Genomic DNA, 20,683 nt, shown 5'->3' with positions numbered 1-20,683 from the left:
CTTCATGAGTTTTTGAAAGGTAATAAAATACATGTTGCAAATAAAGTCCTGCTGGAACATATTGTGTTTGAGTGGAATGTCAACGAGTGTTGAAGGAGTGGCTACGGCAATGCAATGAGTGTTGTGGGACTGTGCAAGTTGTTTTTCATGGGTGGGATATTTGTTAGGGTCTGTATGTGTGATGTTGTATACCTACATATCTGAGATGGTTTGCATGCTCAAGTGAGGAGAGGGTGCGCGTTTGCGTGATCGTATTTTTTGCGCGTGGCTTGTTTGTGAAAGGGTGCATGTGCAATGTTTTGGTAATGGAATTTTGGGCCTGCATGTTTGTTACCACGTGATTGCGTGTGTACTGTGTAGATCTTTTTCACATTTGTGCATGCTTTTATCCATATGCACTTGACTTACTAGCCTCATTGTGTATATGGAACTATGGAGCAGGCACTGTGTGTTACACAGGCTGTGAAATAAACAGAAAACAGAAGGATTTACTGTGAGACTTCTGTATGTTTCATGTTCAAGTGGCTCTGTGTCTATGTGTGTTTCATTGGTATTAATAGAAAAGTTAAATTCAGTAGTAGTTGCATTTTCTGCAAAGGGGGTCAGTAGTTTCTGTTTAGGCATATCGACTTCCAGCCATCTTGAACTTGGAAGTCGCATGAGGGAGTGGCTGGCACATGGCGGCTGTAGTAATCGAGAAGAACAACAAGAAGGAAACAGAGAAGACATTTGCTGCTAGAGAAGAAGCGAAGCTACTGGCGAGCTTCCTGGGAGTGATGAACATCATGCACAAGCAGAAAACCTTATGTGATGTGGTACTCATGGTGCACGAAAGATCAATCCCAGCTCAACGAATAGTTCTTGCTGCTGCCAGCCATTTTTTCAACTTGTTGTTTACAAAGCCCGCCCTGAGGAAAGACGTAAGGCCCGAAAATGCATCGCTTGGGCCTCTGCTAACAAATGTTTGAATAAAGAACATATTATACACAACTGAAGTTCGCATCGAGATGGGCTATATTATTCAGTCAATCTGACCAGGATGACTTGTGAAGAAGAATTACAATTTTCAACCATTTAATGACTACCCTTTAAGTAGTATTCACTACCGATCAGGCGTCTCCAAGATCAGTGGAACTTCCACTGAGCAATCTCTGCCTGGCACTATACAACTGCCAATGGTAAACGAGGTGCAGTTGTGCAGGGGCATCTCTGTGCCTGAGCATTGCATTAGAGATATCACATTTTGAAATATATTTCATGCTATTTATGATTTGCTAGCACAGTGATCTGCAGATTTATTTATGTTCGACACATCATTTTTGTGAACATGGAGGTGCAGATGCTTTGGCATGTGTAGTCAGGATGTGTGTATGTTGATTTGTGTTGTACGGTTTAAAGTGTGTCCTGAAATTACTTTTTTGCTCATGTGTGATTGTACAGAATTTCTTGGATTTGTCCAGCATTAGCTTTTTTTCAGGTTGCCAATAAATCACGTCAGCAGATCAAGTGGCTGCAGTGTTTAATTTTCAGCACTGGAGTTGAATTGGTAGAATAACAAGGCTTCAATGGATGCGGCATGGATATCCTGGCAAGAAATGGCCTAAAATGGTGAAGTGTTTGCATTATTGTAGAGCGGCAGCTGTTCTTGCTGTGCATGTAGTTAGGGATTATCTCATCTACACTGTGGGCACAGACCTCATGCATCAGATGAGTGCACACTTAGAGCCTTTAATTTGGCACCCTCTATCCAGGTGTCCCAAATCTAGGCGCTGCTATTACATCTAGGGTTACTGTATTCACTGTTCTCCCCCCGTGTTAGAACCTTTGCATTTCTGTTACTATATTTACTGTCCCCCCGCCCCCTGTGTTAGGCTCTATCTCCCTCTATCCAGGTGTCCCAAATCCAGGCGCTGCTATTAAATCTAGGGTTACTGTATTTACTGTCTTCCCCCGCTCTGTTAGGCCCTTTCCCCATCTATCCCAGTGTCCCAAATCTAGGCTCTGCTATTACATCTAGGGTTACTGTATTTACTGTTTTCCACCCCCGTGTTAGAAATTTTGCATTTCGGTTACTACATTTACTGTTGTCCCCCCGTTTTAGGCATTTTCTCCCTCTATCCAGGTGTCCCAAACCTAAGCGCTGCTATTAGTTCTAGGGTTATTGCATTTCCTATTACTACATCTTCCAGTGTCCCCTGTTAGACCTTTCTCCCTCTGTCCTGGTGTCCCACATTTAAGCGCTGCTAATACATCTAGGGTTACTGCACCTACTGCTCTACCCTGAGTTAGGCCCGTTCTCCCTCTATCCAGGTATCCCAAACCTAGGAGCTGCTTTGACATCCTGGCTATTCCAATTCCTGTCACTCCATTTACTGTTGTCCCCGTATTTGGTCTTTCCCCTTTACCCAGGTGTCCCAAATCCAAGTGCTCCTATTACACCTAGGGCTAGTGCATTTACCATTGTCCCCTTGTTAAGCCCTTCTACTCTCCATCCAGGTGTCCAAATCTAGGCGCTGCTATTTTTTATAGAGTAACTACATTTACTGCTGTCATCTATTACGTCTAGGGCTTCCCCTCTATCCAGGTGTATTAGACTCTAGGTTCTGCTCTTGACCTCCCCTCTAGGATGGAGATACCACATCAAAAAATAACACCTCTCCGACCCCTCCTCATTCTTGTCCTTTCTACACCATTCCCACCCCCATAACTCACCCCGCCTGGCGCATAACTTCCGCTCTAGCACCTAACTTCATGAACCCCCCATATATCACACACCAGGTCGCCACCCACAACACTTGCCCCTGAACAACCTCCGCTCTATTGCCTAACTTCGTGAACCCCCCCCAATAGCCCACATCAGGTCACCACCCACAACCCCTGCCCCCAAACAACGATACACTGTGAACCCCCTTGCAACCCCACAACCATCATTCCACCTCTAACTCTAACATCAGAGGAGCACCCCTGGCCTCGAACGATCATCCCTCACACCTCAACCCACCTGAACACATCATCATACATCCTCCCCCTAGCATCTATAGAGAACAACCCCACACTCCCCGTCCACCCACCCAGCGCAATATCAAACTCACAAGCCAAAGGAGCTCTTTGGCGCTCCAAACTCCACCAATCCCCCGCTACTACCACACCATCCCTGTGCCCACTGAGGAACTCCTCACCCTCTCACCCTACCTCCCATGCCGTCCTCTCGTCCACCTTCTGTCCATGCTCTACCCCTGCCCCCAGACTTCCCCCTTCATACCCTTTCCCTTCTCTGAAAGTAGCAAGTCTCGCCCTTTCTAGAACAGTCGCTACATACTCCTCTCCCACTGACCCTCCTACCCTATCTCACACTCCTCTGGCACCAAAACCCACAAAACACGGACTGAGTGACTGGCCCTCGCCCTCAATGCTCCATACCTCACCACTTCTCCATCGGTCCAACTTCCCTTCGTGTCCCACCTCTATCTTCAGACCCTACCCTCCCCCCTCTCCCTTCCTCTACCCCCTGGCTCTCGACTTCTCACCCAGTACACCTAAAGCCCCAGCGCCCTCCAGATTTGAGCCTCAAACAACTCGCCCAAAGCCCCACACCACAAGTGCTCCAACAACCACCCTTCCTCCCCGATCCTCCCCACTGCATTTTTCTCATACCTACCACCACCCGCCTACTCTTCCTGCTCCCCATCAACTTAACCCTCTCACCTGACCCTCAAAGAGCACATGCACCCAGACTCCCTACTACCCCCCTCAGTCAGTCTCAACCACCCAGACTGATCCTACCACACCCCCCATCTCTCTGGGCACCCATATCCACTGAGCACTCCCAATGATGAGCTTCACGAAAACCTCCTCCCCTCATTAAGTCACATGCATTCTTTTCAATGCCCGCTCCGTAGCAAGAAACAGGCACAGCATCTTTGACCTACTATCCTCTGACAATCCTGACCTCTTTTTATCAGCAAAACCTGGTTCTCAGATGATTTTGCACCAGTTGCGCACAAGGCCTTCCCCCCTGGCTACTCGATTATTGCCCACAACAGACCTTCCAGAGGTGGCGGAGTGACAATCCTCTACAAACCTTGTTTCTCCGTCTCACTCATCAAAACCGAGACATGCAATGCTTCCTGTGAATCCCTTCTAGTAAGATGCTTGCTACCATCAACACTCACCCACAGCTTCCTACTCATCTACAGGCCCCCCGGATTCAACAGACATTTTGCCAACAATCTCTGGGACTCAATAGTGACCATTCAGGTAAATCACCCAACTCTTACAGTATTGAGAGAATTCAATATCTGGTTCGATATGCCCAACAACCACATGAACCAACCTCTGGTTGACAGTCTTGATGAACTCAACATCTCCCGACATACCACTGGTCCAACTCGCTCCGGTAGCCACACGGTTGATGCGATCTTCAGCTCCTATGACCGTGTCTCTATATCCAGCCCCAAACCGCTTGTCTGTACAGACCACTCTGCCATCACTTTCTCTATCCACACACCTGTCCCTCCTCCCACAGCTTCCCCGGCCCCCACTTTTGATCACAAATGTTGGAACAAAGTTGGGGTACCCCCTGACCTAGCCAAAGCCCTGCTCCTCTGTCTGCTGTCCTGTGGTAGACCCCTAACCATTGAATCCTTTGACTTCTGGCTTAAAGAATCACTAATTCCTCTCACCCCTCTCGCCCAGCAGTTTCACGCAAAGGACCATACCCCAAATGGTTCATGCCTCACTTGAAGACATTCAAACAACAAAATAACTCTCTTGATTGCAAATGGCGATCATCCAAAACTGATCTCAGCAGATCCTTGTTCGCCCTCCACCACCATAATGACAAATCTGAGATCTGAAAAGCCAAAAAAGCCTATTACAATAAACAAATTCTGAACTGTGGCAGTAGCAGCAAAGAACTCTACAAGATCATCTCTGAATTTATGAAACCTACCTGCACATCTGCCCAAACCACTCCAACACAAACACTCTGCGACTCCCTCTCGCTACATTTCTACAACACCACACTCGACATAATGGCAACCCTAAACACCAAATTCTCCAACCTCACCCTCTGTCCTACATCAACCCCTCCTGATCCTGCGGCCCCGACGCCCACTGTGCTAACTTTTGTGTCCCTCAAACGCATCTCGAGAGATGAGTTCCTAGACCTACTATCTGGCAGCAGACCCTCTGGATCCCCCCTCAACGCCTGCCCTGCCGCTCTTCTGAAACAAATATTCTCTTCTACTTGTGCAGGTGAACATGCAAGATCCATACTAAACAGCGACTTCACCTCTGGCACCTTTCCAGAAGCCTTTAAAATAGCTCACGTGAAACCGCTTCTAAAAAGGCATCCCTCAACCCCCTTGACCTCAAGAATTACAGGCTGATCTCCACCACCAGATTTCTCACAAAACTCATTGACTGGACTGTGTACTCCAAGCTCAATGGCTTTGTAGAATCCAACAAACTCCTTCACCGCGCACAATCAGGCTTCAGACCGCACCATGGAAGAGAAACCACTCTGATCTTGATCTGGGATGATCTCAAGATTGCAGCAGACTCTGAGGGTTGCACAGCACTGATTCTCCTTGATCTGTCAACAGCCTTTGACACTGTTAACCATTCAATCCTCCTTGACCGCCTCCACTCCCTAGGAATCCGTGGCTCAGCACTAAAATGGATTGCCCCCTTCCTCAGCAACAGGAAACAGATTGCCTTCCTCGCCCCTATTGTCTCAACTGCTTGCGCTGTGAACACTGGAGTATACCCAAAGAACCTGCCTCTCTGCTCTCCTTTTCAACCTCTATCTGACCGCTCTATCAGGAATTATTTGCGCATGCAACCTCTCGTGTTACAGCTACGCTGACGATACCCAAATTATCCTAAGAATTCCCAAAACAAGCACCAACTCTCACCCCGCCCTTGAAGCATGTCTCAGTGATATTGACCGATGGATGACAAGTAACCACCTCCTTTTGAACCCTGATAAAGCTGAAATCATGGTGTGCGGCAATACTGCCCTTCTCTCGCAAACACTCCCATGGAACCCCTACCTTGGCCCCCCCGCTTCCAAAATAGTCAAAAACCTTGCCTGCACTATGGACCCAGGCCTAACCCTCTCCCGTAAGATCAACAACATATCAAAATTCTGCCACTACCACCTCAAAATCCTTCGATGCAATTTTACTTACCTCAGCTATCCCAACAGACTCGCCGCTGTAATGTCTACTGTTATGTCACGACAGGACCGAAAATGCTGCCGCCAAACTCCTTCTTGCCATGGGACACAGAGACCACATCTCCCCCACTCTCTGCACCCTCCACTGGCACCATGTCGGATAAAGGGCCACCTTCAAAACCCTTTGTATTACTAACCGAGCAGTGCACAAGACCGGCCCAACATACCTACAAGAGAAGATAAAACCATACCTCCCTGCACATACCCTAAGATCAAGCACTGCCTTCCTACTAGTGATACCTATCTCCAATTCTGCAAAGATTGGGGGATCCGCCTTCTCCACTTTGGCTCCAACCCTGTGGAACTCTCTCCCCTCACACATTCGACACATCCATGACTACATGGCATTCTGCAAAGCACTAAAAACCTGGCTCCTAACATAATGCCGACAAGACCTTCTAAGGCCTCTGAGACTCTGTAAGCTGCAGACAAATGTTCTAGGAGCATGGACACCACTGAAAGCGACTATTAAGTCACTAATAAGGTCACTCTGAACTCAGCAATCACAAAACGCGTAAATGAAATCCGGAACAGTGGGCTCATAAGAATAAAACCTCCATTCAGACACTCACCTCTCCTATCACCGTGCTCACTCTCTACTCTACATCAAAACACAATAGAGCGCAGCTACACCCCTCAATCAATTTCAGCCTAGCTGCCCACATACAAACAATATTCCATGACCACCTCAACACCCTGCAAGAACGCAGCTACACCCCTCGCAAAATGGGCCTAGCTGCACACATAAATGCCCTACACAGGCCTAACGCAGCCAGAATCCACTCCCTGAGTCCAACCTCCAGACTGCACACATTCAACTGATCTCGATTGCACCACACCTAATGCTAGGATGCAGCTACCATCAAGCAATCGCATCAGCTGCACACATAATGAGTGCACCCAAGCACCCTATGATATCCTACTCTCTCAACTGACCTGGACTTCAGTCCCCATGGGCGTTCAACCGCCAAGCGCTTTGAGGTCATACCAATGATATTTAGAGCGCTATATAAATGCCAAATACCATAACATAACATAACATAATAGTTCCCATCACGCCACATAGTGCTCCCTTGTATCACCACCCAAAATAGAGGGAGAGAGGAACAGCTGTGCACTGGAAAAATGACAAAGCTCACTGGAATAATAATAAATGAATGTGGGACCATGGGATGCCTTTATATGCCACTTCAACATCTACAGCAATGGCCTTCCCCCATGTTTTCTGTGGAGGCAGAGTTCACTTAACAAACCATGGAAACTCTGTTTTCTACAGGACGATTGGATGTTGTTTTGTCTGTTTTGATCATGTGAACATTTATTGTTTTTGTGTTGCCATTATGCAGTGAATTGTTCATTCGGTGTTTAGTGTCATGAAACATTCTTCCAATATAGCTTGTTAAGTACAGTTTCTGTATGCACTTTTTATGCAAGGGGCTGGAGGAAAGTGTTTGCATGTGTGCATTTGCAATTATATTTTGTATTTGTACTTGTTGAAGAAGACGTGAGCAATAGTAGAGAGTGTATGTAGTCCTTGGGTAAGGTGTCTGTTAGGGCAGAATTCTATCTGTGGTTTCCCTTTGTCTAATTGTGAGGGTCTGCTCCTCTTTTTTTGAATTCCTTGGTCTTTGACTCCCTTTTTTGCCCAACCAGGCTTCGTCCAAAGCTTTATTGAGTTTGTGACTCTGTTTCTATGTACTCTGTCTAAAGTGTCCTTATGACTTCTAAGTCAGGGGTAACCTAAAGATATTCAATGCTGTCTGACAGAAGGTAACCCTTTTCCGATAGTCATGTGGCTATGCTAGTGGTTGGTTGTTTGCCTTTGTAAAATGGTTCCACTGGATTGAATCCATTTTACCAGGCTGGGTCCATTTTGACCCCTTCCTCCATTGCTTAAAATAGATATGGTCTTTGTTAGCCTCAAATACTTGCGGGTGGACAGTGGGGGCCAGGGGGAGGGCACATGACTAATCCTTGCCCTCTTTGTTTATGTGCTATGAGAGGAAGTGGCTATCCTGGGCCACTGGATGTCGCCAATCCCAGTTCTGGCAGGTTCATGCAGATGCCTGTCTGGGATAATGTGGATTCATTCAATTGAGTGAGAGACCATTCCAGAATGCATGCATGCATTTGGAGGGATGGTCTTGTGGGGGAAAAACGGGATTGGGAATGCAGATGAGAATGCAAGCATACTTTAATGAACCAGTACTATGAAAAGTGTTATTCATTTGAGAGGCCAGGCCTCAAATGAGTTAGTGGATGGAAACAATTTTCCTTGCAGTGTGTCTAAACATATGAGAGGATTTCTTGGATTAGCTGGTTACTCCCATCAATGCATAACAGGTTATGATTCCTCGGTAAAGCCACTTTAAGTTCGTAACCTTGATTTAACTCCTGAACCCCTTCCCTGGCTGATTGAAGCAGATGAGGCACTTATCAAGAGCCAACAAGAGATGTCAAATTCCTCCATCTTTAGTCTGCCAGATAATCAAAAGCAATTTCTTCTTTACTTTGATAAATATGTTGGTATTGCTCTGGGTATTTTGACTGAAATGCCTAGTGACAAGCTTTGCTCTACAACTTATTATGGCTATGCACTGGATCCTGTTGTAACATGCTTTCCACTTGTTTACACTCCCATTCCTGGTGGAAATATGAAAAACGTATGTTGTTTATTAATAATATAAGCATATCTCAGTTCACTATTCTTAATCCTGCTACCTTTCCCAACACCTTTTGATGGACAGCTCTACTATTGTTCTATGTATACAGAGAGCTTTGCAAAATCCTGAGCTGATTTTGTATATCAATGGGTCTTGTTTGGGAGATTCTCAAAGGCGACTTACTTCAGGGTATACAATATGCACACAAAATTATGTTTTGGAAGGGTATCAGCTACCAAATGCTAATTTAGCTCAAGTTTCCAAACTGATTTCTCTCACACATGCCAGTATTCTGGCAAGTGGTAAATCCCCCACGATTTACAGATGTTTCCGCAATGACTTTAGTGTTTTGCACAACTTTGGCATACTGTTAACTGCAGACGGTTCTCCTATATATCATGGTCTTTATGTTGCTGCTTTGTTAGACACTGTACTATTACCTGTATGGCAAAGGCTATTGCCCGTCTGATGCTAGGGGCATCAAGACTGGTGTAATGACTCCTCTTGCAGAAGGATCCAGCCTCGATTTGAAGCATCAGAACTGATGAGAGCATCTCCAGAGATCTCTGATTTGCTCACTCCTGGAGCGGTTGCATCCATAGGATCACCTTCATATGAATCTGCTCCTGTTCATGATGCTGCTGTTCCGACTGCCAAAGCGCCGTTGGCTGTTCCTTGTTGTGATAAGTCTCCAACACAGGCTTCATCTCCAGCCACAGCCAGTTCTACAAACTCACGGCAGGTGAATACTGCTACTATTGAGGAGAGCAGGCACTAACCAGCCTCTGCTCTCCAAGATCCTGATCCTGCTTTCCAAAGCAAGTCGACTCTCTGCCTTCTCAGGGGACATTAAACCTGTACATATTTTACTTCTTTGAGAAAGGTTTGCTAATTTCATTATAGGTCAAGACAAACCCCACTGTCTGTCATTGGAGTGTTTTACTCACTGTTGGCATATTAGTCTATTGAAAATATATTGTTCTATGTAAACAATGTAGAACATTACTGAATCTCATACTTCATCACTTTTGCGCCTTGATGATAAATTATGTTTATGGTCTTCTTTGCTATTCTTTCTGCTAGTGACTCTGTATGCTCCATATCAGTCCTCATGAAGCCTGTAAAGGTTGTGAAAACTGCCGAACTGCTTCAGAAATACTTTGCAAGACTGCCCCTGAATCAGAAATAAACTCTTCATCATGGGTTTCTTTTGCTTACTGATTCTGTTATTAGCATCGCCGATAAGTGATTTAATCACTTCATGCCAGTCAACACAGAGCTCTGATATGCATCCTTGGACTGAGAGCAAAAACTGTTTCCTGCTCATTAAGTGGCAATACACCTGTATCAAGAATGCCACAGATTGCTGGGTTTAAGCACATCTTCATTGTGATATTCACTCAGACTTAAAATGCCTCCAGTGGCTTTTAACTCGTGAGATTCTTTAGTGATTTAAGATTAGTCTCCAGATCTTGTGGTCCAAATTCCCTCTTGTTTTTATTCTCAGCCTGGATTCACAGGTTTACCGAACTTTCCTCCACCTGATCAAGTCCTCAAGCATCCTGCTTATACTAGATTATCATATCTGCTGCAAGCCCTCCTCTGCTATGCTAATCATGGCACAATGTTTATGGGCACCAGTTCTTGTAAATATTCTCTGTCTACTGGCAGAAATGTTTCTATAAATGCTGTGCCATTTTGTGACAAAGGTTTCTCGTTTACTAGTCAGGCTGGCCACATATCATGCAACCTACTTTATATGTGGAACTACATTGGGCAAGTAGCTGTTATATAGGGTATGCACTACAGGTTAAGAAGCACGTTGCTAAACTACCTTCTTCCTTCAGAGTTAGAGGAGAATCAGGTTGCAAGGCATTTCCAGAAGGCATTTGCTATCTGATACCTTGCGCAGGCATCAAGCTGAATCATGATATAATCCTTAATCTGTCATTGATGTTGGAGAAAGTAGTTAATGACACATCAAATTCATTTTCACTGATAACTCCTGAAAAAGTGGCTATGATATTGCAAAGCCGTATGGCCCAGGGCACAATCCTGGCTTCAAAGAGGTGTTTAGGCCTTGATAGGTTCAGAATTCTTTACGTATATACCTGATTAAGCAAGTAACCTTACCGACATTATAACACATATTAGAAAATCTGCTGCTAGTCATACACTGGGTCTTCTCTTTGGTCGTTGCTCACTGAGTAAATGGTATCACTGGGAGGTTACTTAACCCACAGAATTCTGCTAGTGTTTGCTGTATTCGGGAATGTATTGTGTGTGCCTGACAATCAAATATGCTTTCAACTGCCTTTGTAATAGCACTAACCAATGTTGAAGGTCCAGGAGTGTTTGATGTTAATGAAGATTTCAGAGCAAGTTTTTGAGAAAGGCAATGGCTATTTAGAATTGTCAATTCAGGATGTCTTAGAAGGGTATGTGAGGCAGAGATAGACTCAAAGTGAGGAATTATATGGTGGACAAATTAAACTGGGTAATGTAGAAGAGAATATAAGTGTAAGTGAATGGAACGTTACTATGGAAAGTGTTACTCATTAGGGAGGCCAGGCCCCAAAAGTGTTAGTGGTTGGAAACCATTGTGGCCGCTGTTGGGGGTTGGTCGGGACCCCCCCAGTGCCTTCCGTAAGCCCCCAACCCCGAAGGACTCAGCCAGAGACGTCCTCTCGGTTCGGGCTTCCCAGTCGCTCTGTCGCAGCGGGGGAACGCCCCGTTTATTTATGTTGCACGCGGCGGCGTGCAACGTCACGCCGCCGCATGCGCGCCCAGTCATCGGGCAGAGCCACACTCCTCCTTTTTCCAGGAGAACAATAACAATACTAACACTAGACACTGCAAACAAAACCAAAATGAGTCCTTAACACTTTACGAAAACCCCATGTTCAAAACACCCCTTTATTGACATCCAGCCGGGTCCCCTTACTTAACAGTCCTCATCCTCAGAACAAACAGCCAGGTGACCCAACACGTAATCGCTGAGGTGAGCAGGTTTCCCTCGTCCAGCCCTCTGGGGGTACCTTCTGCTCACCTCCGGTACAGGTGATCTGTCCAGGAGCATGCCCCGGGCCGGGGACTCAGGCAGACAGGGTATTTCCCTTTCGTCCTCAGGGATCTCTCCTGGGTCTGGATCAGGAGGTGGATCAGTTCTTGGATCCCGCAGTTTTTGAAGAAACTCACATTGCGAGTTACCGCCGACCGTCTGTCCGATGCAGTCACCATGGATCCCCAGACTGCGACGACATCCAGCGGTTCCGGTTCATACGGTAGGGAGAGCTTCCCATGGGGATGCCTATTCCGAATGAGGACCTCATCGCCAGGCTCCAGCCGCTGCAGGCGAAGCCCTCTTTGACCGTTCTCTTGCTCGATCCTCATCCGCCGGTCCATCTCGACCTGTTGGTCATTGATCACCCCAGGTTCTTTCTCTCCTACCTCCGGTAGCAAACCCCGAGGACACCGCTTGAAAAATGCCTCAGCCGGGGGCCACTCCAGTGCATGTGGCATGGTGCAGTACACCCTCAGAAACTGGTACAGTGCTCTCTGGAGTGACTGCCCCTAAGCAATTCTAAAGGTCTTATTTAGAGTCATCATGAGCCGTTCCGCTTCGCCATTGGCCCGTGGCCAGAGGGGCATGATTTTCCTGTACACCACCCCATAGCTCTCCATCAGCTCCGAGAAGCGTTCGCTCTGGAATGGTGCCCTGTTGTCCGAGCACAGCGTGCGTGGGAAACCATGGGCCGCGAACACCTTTTCCATGGCCACCACGACATGCTCAAATGCCACAGAGTCCACAAACTGCACCTCGGGGTATCTAGAGTACTCGTCAACCAGAACTAGGAAATGGGTGCCCATGGTGGTGGATCCAAAGCCGCATGAACGATTTCCCAAGGGCGCGTCCCCCTCGGCATTGTCTCTATTGCAGGTTCCCACTGCAGGGGAGATGCCGCCTGGCACCAAACACAGGCCGCCACAAAGTCATCCACCTTGCGTTCTAGCTCGGCGAACCACACCTTCAGCCATAGGCGTGCCTTGGTCTTGGCGGCACCCTGATGACCCCGGTGAGCCAAAGCGATCACCTCGTCCACCTTTGATTGGGGCACCACAATCCGATCCCTGTGGAGCAGAATGCCAGATGTCGAGAACGATAACTCCTCCCGGACTTTCCATAGTTGCTCAAGTCCGGTCCTGGCATCCTGGGTGCGCCCCGCCAGAGCCTCCAGCACCGACTACCAGGAGCCCTGTTGCATCGAATGTCTTAGGATCTGGAAGTACTCATCTTGCTCTGCAGCTGCCTCCAGCTCCTAGAGAGGCATAGCGTTTGGCGTGGCTGCCTCCACCACCACCCGGACGTGCTCTTCTGCTTCTTCTGCACAGGCGTCCTGGACCTCGCCTGCGTACGCCCCAGGGTGTCTGGAGAGATAGTCTAGAGCGTTGTTCGCCCCTGGCCGGTATACCAAGGTGACTCCATACTCCAAGAGGGCGAGCATCCACCGCTCAATGCGTGCCGGTGGCTTGGATGACGACCCTGCTAGGATGGGAAGCAGCGGCTTGTGGTCTGTCACCACCGTCACCGGGTGTCCAAGGACGTAGAGCCAGAAGTGCCGGCATCCCCACAGTACTGCCAGGGCCTCACGCTCGATCTGTGAGTATCGCTCCTCTGCATCGGACAGGGCATTGCTGGCATATGCCACCGGGCAGACGCCCCCACCGCTGTCAATTTGTGTTAGCACAGCGCCCAGGCCGAATGGGCTGGCGTCGACGATGATCTCCGAAGGCAGCGTGGGATCGAATATGGACATGGTGTCTTCAGCCACCAGGGCACCCTTTATGTCATCAAAAGCTGCCTGTTCTAGCGGGCCCCAGTTCCAGATGTCATCCTTCCTGGTCAGTGCCCTGAGCGGTTCCGATCTGGAGGCCCGATTTTTAATGAATCGTCCACAGTATGTGACCATGCCTAGGAAGCTTCGCACCTCGGATACGGACTCCGGAGGCTGCGCCTTCTTTATGTCCTGCACCTTCTAGGGATCAGGAGACACCCCCCCTTCTTTGAATACAAAACCAAAGAATTCTATCGATGGTCGGAGAAATTCACACTTCTCTTTGCGGAGGGTGAGTCCCAAGGACTGCAGTCTTCCGAACGTCTTCGCCAACCGCCTCAGATGGTCTACCTCCGTTCTGGCAAACACCAGGATGTCGTCGCTTATGTTCAAAACGCCCTGTAGATCAGCCAGGGCGCCCCGAATAATGTTCTGGAACACCTCCACCGCCGAGGACACACCAAAGCTTAGTCTCTTGTAGCGGTATAGCCCTCGGTGTGTCGTGAAGGTGGTAATGTACCTCGACTCGGGGTGGAGGACAACCTGGTGATAGCCCGCTCGAAGATCCAGTTTTGAAAAGAAACGAGCGCCCTGTACCTCCGCAATGATGTCGTCAATCGTCGGGGTGAGGTGCCTCTCTCTCTTAATGGCCTTGTTCGTGAGCCTCATGTCGACGCAGATTCTCACAGCATCGGGTTGTTTAGGCTTCCGTGCCACCACTATCGGGGACACCCAGGGTGTCGGGCCTTCCACCTTTTCTATAATGTCAAGATTGACCAAATTGCCCAGTTCCTTGTCGACAAGTTCACAGAGGTGGAACGGCACCCTTCGATGTTTCAGGGCAATGGGCTGCACCGACTCATCAATGTGTAACCTCACTGGGTCACCGGCTATCTGCCCGATCCCCTTGAACAGCGCAGCATACTTTTCGAGCAAGTCATTAATGTCCTCCAAATAGACAGAGTATGCAAAGCTGACGTGCTGAGGACCTCTGCTGCAGCACAACTGAGCAGCGTGGTGGTGCTCACCGGAGTGTCACATAGAATCGTGCTGTGATTTGGGAGCCCTCAGGTTCTACTTTTGCCATGACCACACCGTCCAGAGGGATGGGGTCAACACCACCGAAGGCAAAAATGCGGGGCTTGGGAGCAGCCAGTTTGGGGGGCTGGTTCATGGCATCATAGTGTCCACGGGCCATTACATTCACCGACGCCCCAGTGTCCACAAGGACGGGGACTGGAGATCGGTTCACCCAACCACGCACCTTGGCTGTCTCCTGTTCTTACTTCTCAGGATCCCCACACTCGAGACAAAGAAGATATTCTCTTCCTCCTCTTCTTCAGCCTCCTCCACCTGGGCATCCTCCTCAGTCTGATCCACCTGAGCGACGTTGGATGGTCGACCCTGGCGATTGAGACTGGACCGTCCTGGGCCCCTCGGTACCAATACTGGCATTGCGGCTTTGCATACCCTCGAGAAATGATCCGGCATCCCACACCGTCCACAGGTCTTTCCAGCCGCAGGGCACTCAGAAGGGTGGGGCAGATCATACCCACATTTTTGGCAAATTTCTCCTGCCCTACCGGCTCGATCCCGGGGACTGCCACCAGGTCTTCGGGTGCCCCTGCCACCTCGCCACATCGCACATACCTCTTCGGTCTTGATGGGGCGCGACCCGCCGTCCATTCTCGCAGCCCTCGCCTCCGACACCTCATGGCACCTCCCCAGTTCAAGGATGCGCTGAAGTGTCATTCCAGGCTCCCTTAGCACCTGGCGCCTTAATTTTCCTGACGAGCAAGCCTGGATCAGCATCGTCCTGATCATGTCCTCCGCATCACCCCAAGCGCATGCCAGCGAGAGACGCCTTAGGCGCCCATAGAAAGTGTCCAGAGTCTCATCGTCTTTCTGTTTGGCAGAGAGCATCACAAAACGTTCATAATCTGCATTGGAGAGAGGCAGGAAGTAGGCCTGCAGAGCGGCCTTCGCCTGATCATAGGATCCATCCCCTGGCAGGAGCGATTCAAAAGTCTCTTGGACAGATGGACCTGCCGAGTACAGCATGGTTGCCAGCTGGGTATCATCATCTACCACCTGGGCAGCCCGAAAGTGCATGTCCAGGCGGTCCACCCACCTCCTCCATCTGGGCCCCAAGCTGGAAGGTGGGCCCGATACATCAAACTCCGGGATGGGCTGCAGAGCCGCCTGTGCACGTACCTGAGCCATAACGGGGAGGATCTGTTGAACAACGGGTGCTGCCGCAGGCTGCGCTGGAAGTAGAGGACCTTGAGGGCCTGCCTGACCACCTGGAGGCTGCTGTGCCGGCTGCACTGGAGGCAGCAAACCTTGAGGTGCTGCTGGCGCACATGGAGGCCGCTGCACCACCACTCCGTCCTCAGTATCACTCATTCATTCGAGCGCACAGGCACCCCCAGCATGAAGGACAGGGGCCGCAACTCAAACACCAAGTCCAAATGCCTCCAGCCAGCACCATTGAAGAAAAACAGCTGCTGCACCACACCTCTGTGATGATGAAGTGGATGAAGATCAGTGGGGCCACCAGTCTGATGATGAAGAAGATGAAGAGAAGCCTCAGCTTCCAGCTGTTCCAAAAATTAGGACAAGAAAGAAATATGGGCAATGCAGGCCCAGCTATTGTAGCCCTCCTTCTTGCTTGCACTCGACGTAGGAGACCCAGGAAAATGCAAAAACACCAACTGGGCAAAGTCACATGCAGGTATCACTGCCTGCTAGCAGGATTTCCAAAAATTAGGCCTGGATGCACTTCTCAGCTGAAACCGGAGCTCGGAGAAGTTTCACGGCCTGATTCACAAAATGGCTGCCAGCCGCATTGGTAACGCACGGCTTGCGGGCCGGAGCGAAGTCTCAAGGCGACCTCGCTGCAAATACACAAAAATTGCCGGTCAAGTCACCGCCGGGCCCAAGCATTGTTTCCCCCACTCGTCGCCACTGTTGGGGGTTGGTCGGGACCCCCCCCAGCGCCTTCCGTAAGCCCCCAACCCCGAAGGACTCAGCCGGAGACGTCCTCTCGGTTCCGGCTTCCCAGTCGCTCTGTCGTGGCTGGGAACGCCCCGTTTATTTATGTTGCACGCGGTGGCGTGCAACGTCACGCCACCGCGTGCGCGCCCAGTCATCGGGCAGCACCACAGCCGCTGGGTTTCTAAACGTAAAGAAACACATGTTATGTAGGCTGCCATGTATTAACGTGCACATTTGAACTTGCTGCAAAGGGACAGTTATTTTAGAAAAATATTCCTTCACTGCCAAATTGTATTAAGCATACACCGATAAGTTGCTTTCACACTAGCACTGATCAAACAGTTTTCTTAGCTCAATTGAACTCTCTGTTTGGAGTTGTGTGATTATCTTGTACAGGCTAGGTTTCTGACTGAGGTGTCTGGGACAGCCTGGCTTCAAGGAACGAGTTATTGTGCTAATTGGGGAAGACCAATCCTCACTTTGACATCATAGTAATATTCCACTCTCCGGTATTCAAGGTAATGCAGCACAAGAAGCATAAAGAGTGGTTGTTTTAGGCAGTTGGGCCATGATTTCAAATTGTGCAGGGATTTGTGTCACTGTTAGTGTTTTCTTATCCATGTCTACTGCAGCACTGTGCACTTTGAGCTAATCTCAACTTTACTTGATTTAAGCATTTGATTTTACACAACAGTCTGCCATTGGACCACCCCCTATGTGTTTGAATTGGTGTGCGATTGGGTGCTGTGTAACTCGCAGGCTCCTGAGGGGGATAAAAGCAGACACCATACCCACTCCCCCTCTCTGCTGCTGGAACCCTTTTCCTGCATTCCTGGAAGCAGGGCTCAAAATGTGTGCTTGCTCTAACCAATAACTAGTAATCTTTGACTCTTGGCAAGTAAAACATTGTGTACTGTGGGCCTCATTACGAGTTTGGTGGTAATTTGGCTTTAAATAAACTGATGTACTGGCAAACATGTTTACCGTTACCGCCACTTGGTCCAGTGGGTTCACCACAGTATTACAAGTGGTCGTAGGTTGGTGTTTGGAATCCGTAGGATTCCATGGAGATTTTTGCAGAATTAATGCCTAGACTACGCCCTTCCTAAATGTTTGCTGAGGGATGAGGAGACTAGGGGTCTATTTCAGACTCCCCTCTTAACCATAATGAGTGCTCTTTGGCAAATTACTTAAATTCCTGATCCTCACTTCTCTCAACTTCAGAGATTGGGAGCACTTAAAAACAGGGCCTATGCAGCATTGTGTTCAATATTGACACTGCTTATTTCCAGGCTCAGGTATTTTTTATAAAAGTCAATGAATATAAACAGTAATGCAACATGTGTATTCAAGATCTCAGCTCCCGTGAAATATTTTGGTGTGAGGGAAGGGTTGACACCTGGAATTACCAGAAAAAAGTAATTTCTGGCCTATTGTGTTTCCGTCTCCTTGGGACCTGAACGCCAACAAAAATTAACCCATAGGACTGAGCGATAAGGAAAAGGACCCTGAGTTCCTACAACCATCATCAGCAATGGTGCCATCATAATGACCTTTTCTTCTCTTTCTTCAGGCACACCTGTTCTGCTCAATCATAGCCTTCAGTCTCCAGCTCTGCTTATAGCACAACCCCACACCGAAACAAGCTTCTATCAAGACACTCCATCCAACCCGCCCAAAAGTCATGGTAATTTTGCCTCATCTTTTTGTCTGTGGATTCTGTATCACATTCTATGTTTTTTCCATACTTTGTGTATCTTCTTATTTTTACCTTTATAATATACCTTACTTTTGTGTTTCTTGACCACTTTCTTTATTCAAAAATTCCAGACCCTGTGTTTCTCCTTTCAAACACTTTCTCTCTCTTTCTCACTCTCTCTCTGCTTTTTCTAGAAACAAGCACTTCCTTTTCCCTTGCATGTTTTTCACCATCACCTCTCATGCTCTCCACAGCTCTTAGCAAAGAATAACATGCATAACATTTGCTGTTAGTCAAGCATGCCTTGAGACCATTGACACAATTTCATCAACATTTTAGGGATAGTGAAATCATGTCAAATGTGTATTTTATTTATTTATTGGATATTTGTACCTATACAACAAATAGTGTTTACAGGTGCCACAAGACAAAAACAGGGGGGAGGGGACAAGGGAGAAAGATATGAATAATGGTCCTACTGGGCCTTGTGACATTCGGATCGTGCAAGTGCAGTAACAAGAAGTGTGAGGGGGGAGTGCTGGTCTGCTGGTCTGCGCGAAATGTGAAGTGCTAGGGTGGGAAGGGAAGTGCAGAGTAAAGAGGAGAAAGTGCAAGTGAGGGGGTGAACGAGGGGTGGAAGAGGGCCACAGGGACTAGGCGAGTGCTACGGGGAGGACAGGAGGGCAAGATCCAGGGATTGCAGGGTTCCATGTAATAATGTCGCCACAAACATCTCACCATGCAAAAATATAGCCGAAAAATGGCCGTTTTTTGTGGCAACATTATTGCATGGAACATGCGGGGGACACCCCCGCAACCCCCAATTTTTTATTTTTTGCCCCTGTCCCCATATATATGGTCACCCATATAATATCGCCACAACCTTTTCCCGGCGATATTATTTACGGCGACCATATATATGGGGATAATATTACCTGATACCGATTGCAGGAGATCCAGGGGGTAAGGGTCCACATGCTAAGTGCGCGGAAGGGGGCAGACTGAGCAGGCGGGCCTGGTACTCTGTAGAACTCAGAGGGAACCAGACAGCCAGTCACTTTGGCAGACAGGGGTGTTAACAGGGGATGAAGAGAGGGAAGGAAGAAGAGAAAAGGGGGGTCTTGAGGAGCTTCTGGAACTTAAGGAGATCTGGCTCAAGCCTGAGAGGGGGAGGGTTACCATTCCAGACAGAGGCTCCTGCGTAGGAGAGAGATCTACCCCCACTCTCTGCTTAGAGAAGCATCTGCTCTGCAGAGAGTTGAATTTAGAAGAATGAAGTGCTTTGCCACAGAGGTAGTTAGGGAGAGAGAGTTGGGTGTAGCGGGGTCCCAGGTCCCAGAAAGCATTCTTTATGATGCAAATTGTCTTGAGCTTGATCCTAGCAGCAACCAGGTGTCATTGGAGACATTTTAGGGCTGAAGAGATACAGTCCCTGGGCATGAAGCCAAGGATAATTCTTGCAGTCCTATTCTGGATTAGTTGAAGGGGCGAAGGGAGTATACCGGAAGATTGGGGAAGAGGATGTTGCAGTAATCCAGCCTAGGGAAAACCAGAGCTCTGGAGACATTGAGTTTCTGGGGGAAGGTGAGGAAAAGTAGAATGCCTCTTCTGAGGAGGTGCAGCTGATAGTGGGCCTTCTTGGCAAGATCCACGATGTGAGAAGAGAAGGAGAGAGAAGAGTTAAAGATGACACCAAGGTTTTTTGCCTTGCAAGAGGGTGAGGGGTGGGGGCCCATAGAGGGTGACCAGAGATTAGGAGGGAAAGAGGGAGCTGGAGTAGCAATGAGAAGGGTCTTAGTCTTATTGGCATTAAGGCAGAGATCATTGGCAGCACACCAGGCCTGAAAAGCAGTCAGACAGTCAGGGAAGACCGAGGAGGAAGAGGAGGCAGTAGAGGGAAGAATGAAGGAGAGCTGTGTCGCGTCTGCATAATACTGGAAGTGAGGAGAGGAGGAGATCAGGTGGGCCAGAGGGGCAAGGTAGATGTTGAAGAGCCACAGCGAGAGGATAGAGCCTTGAGGAATGCCGCAGGTGGAGAGTGTGATAGGGGAGATAAAAGGGCCCAGTTGAACCTTGGAAAGTCGATCAGAGAGGAATGAGGTCAACCAGTCCAGTGCCAGGTCCATGATGACAAGGGTGTCAAAGAGCCAATTTGTCATGTGGCATGATTGACCGTGTCCAAGGCAGAGGAAAGGTCTAGAAGGATAAGAGTGGATGGAGAGTTGGAATCAAGATTTGAGAGCAAGTC

General features: G+C 48.5%; 1 protein-coding gene across 2 annotated transcripts in view; it reads left to right on the top strand.

Annotated features, from left to right (window-relative positions):
- The window catches only part of CD6 (CD6 molecule), a 333,337-nt gene that overhangs the window by 232,257 nt on the left and 80,397 nt on the right, over nucleotides 1-20,683 (top strand). For both annotated transcript variants that reach the window (XM_069628887.1, XM_069628886.1), the window contains exon 7: nucleotides 18,310-18,423. In XM_069628887.1, coding sequence (XP_069484988.1) covers nucleotides 18,310-18,423 — 114 coding nt within the window. The remainder of the gene's footprint in view (nucleotides 1-18,309; nucleotides 18,424-20,683) is intronic.

This window comes from Ambystoma mexicanum, chromosome 12 (genome assembly GCF_040938575.1).
Source record: "Ambystoma mexicanum isolate Mex_15411 chromosome 12, UKY_AmexF1_1, whole genome shotgun sequence".
NCBI lineage: Eukaryota > Metazoa > Chordata > Amphibia > Caudata > Ambystomatidae > Ambystoma > Ambystoma mexicanum.
The sequence above is the reverse complement of the archived record's forward strand: the minus strand, read 5'-3'. Positions and strand labels throughout refer to the sequence as shown.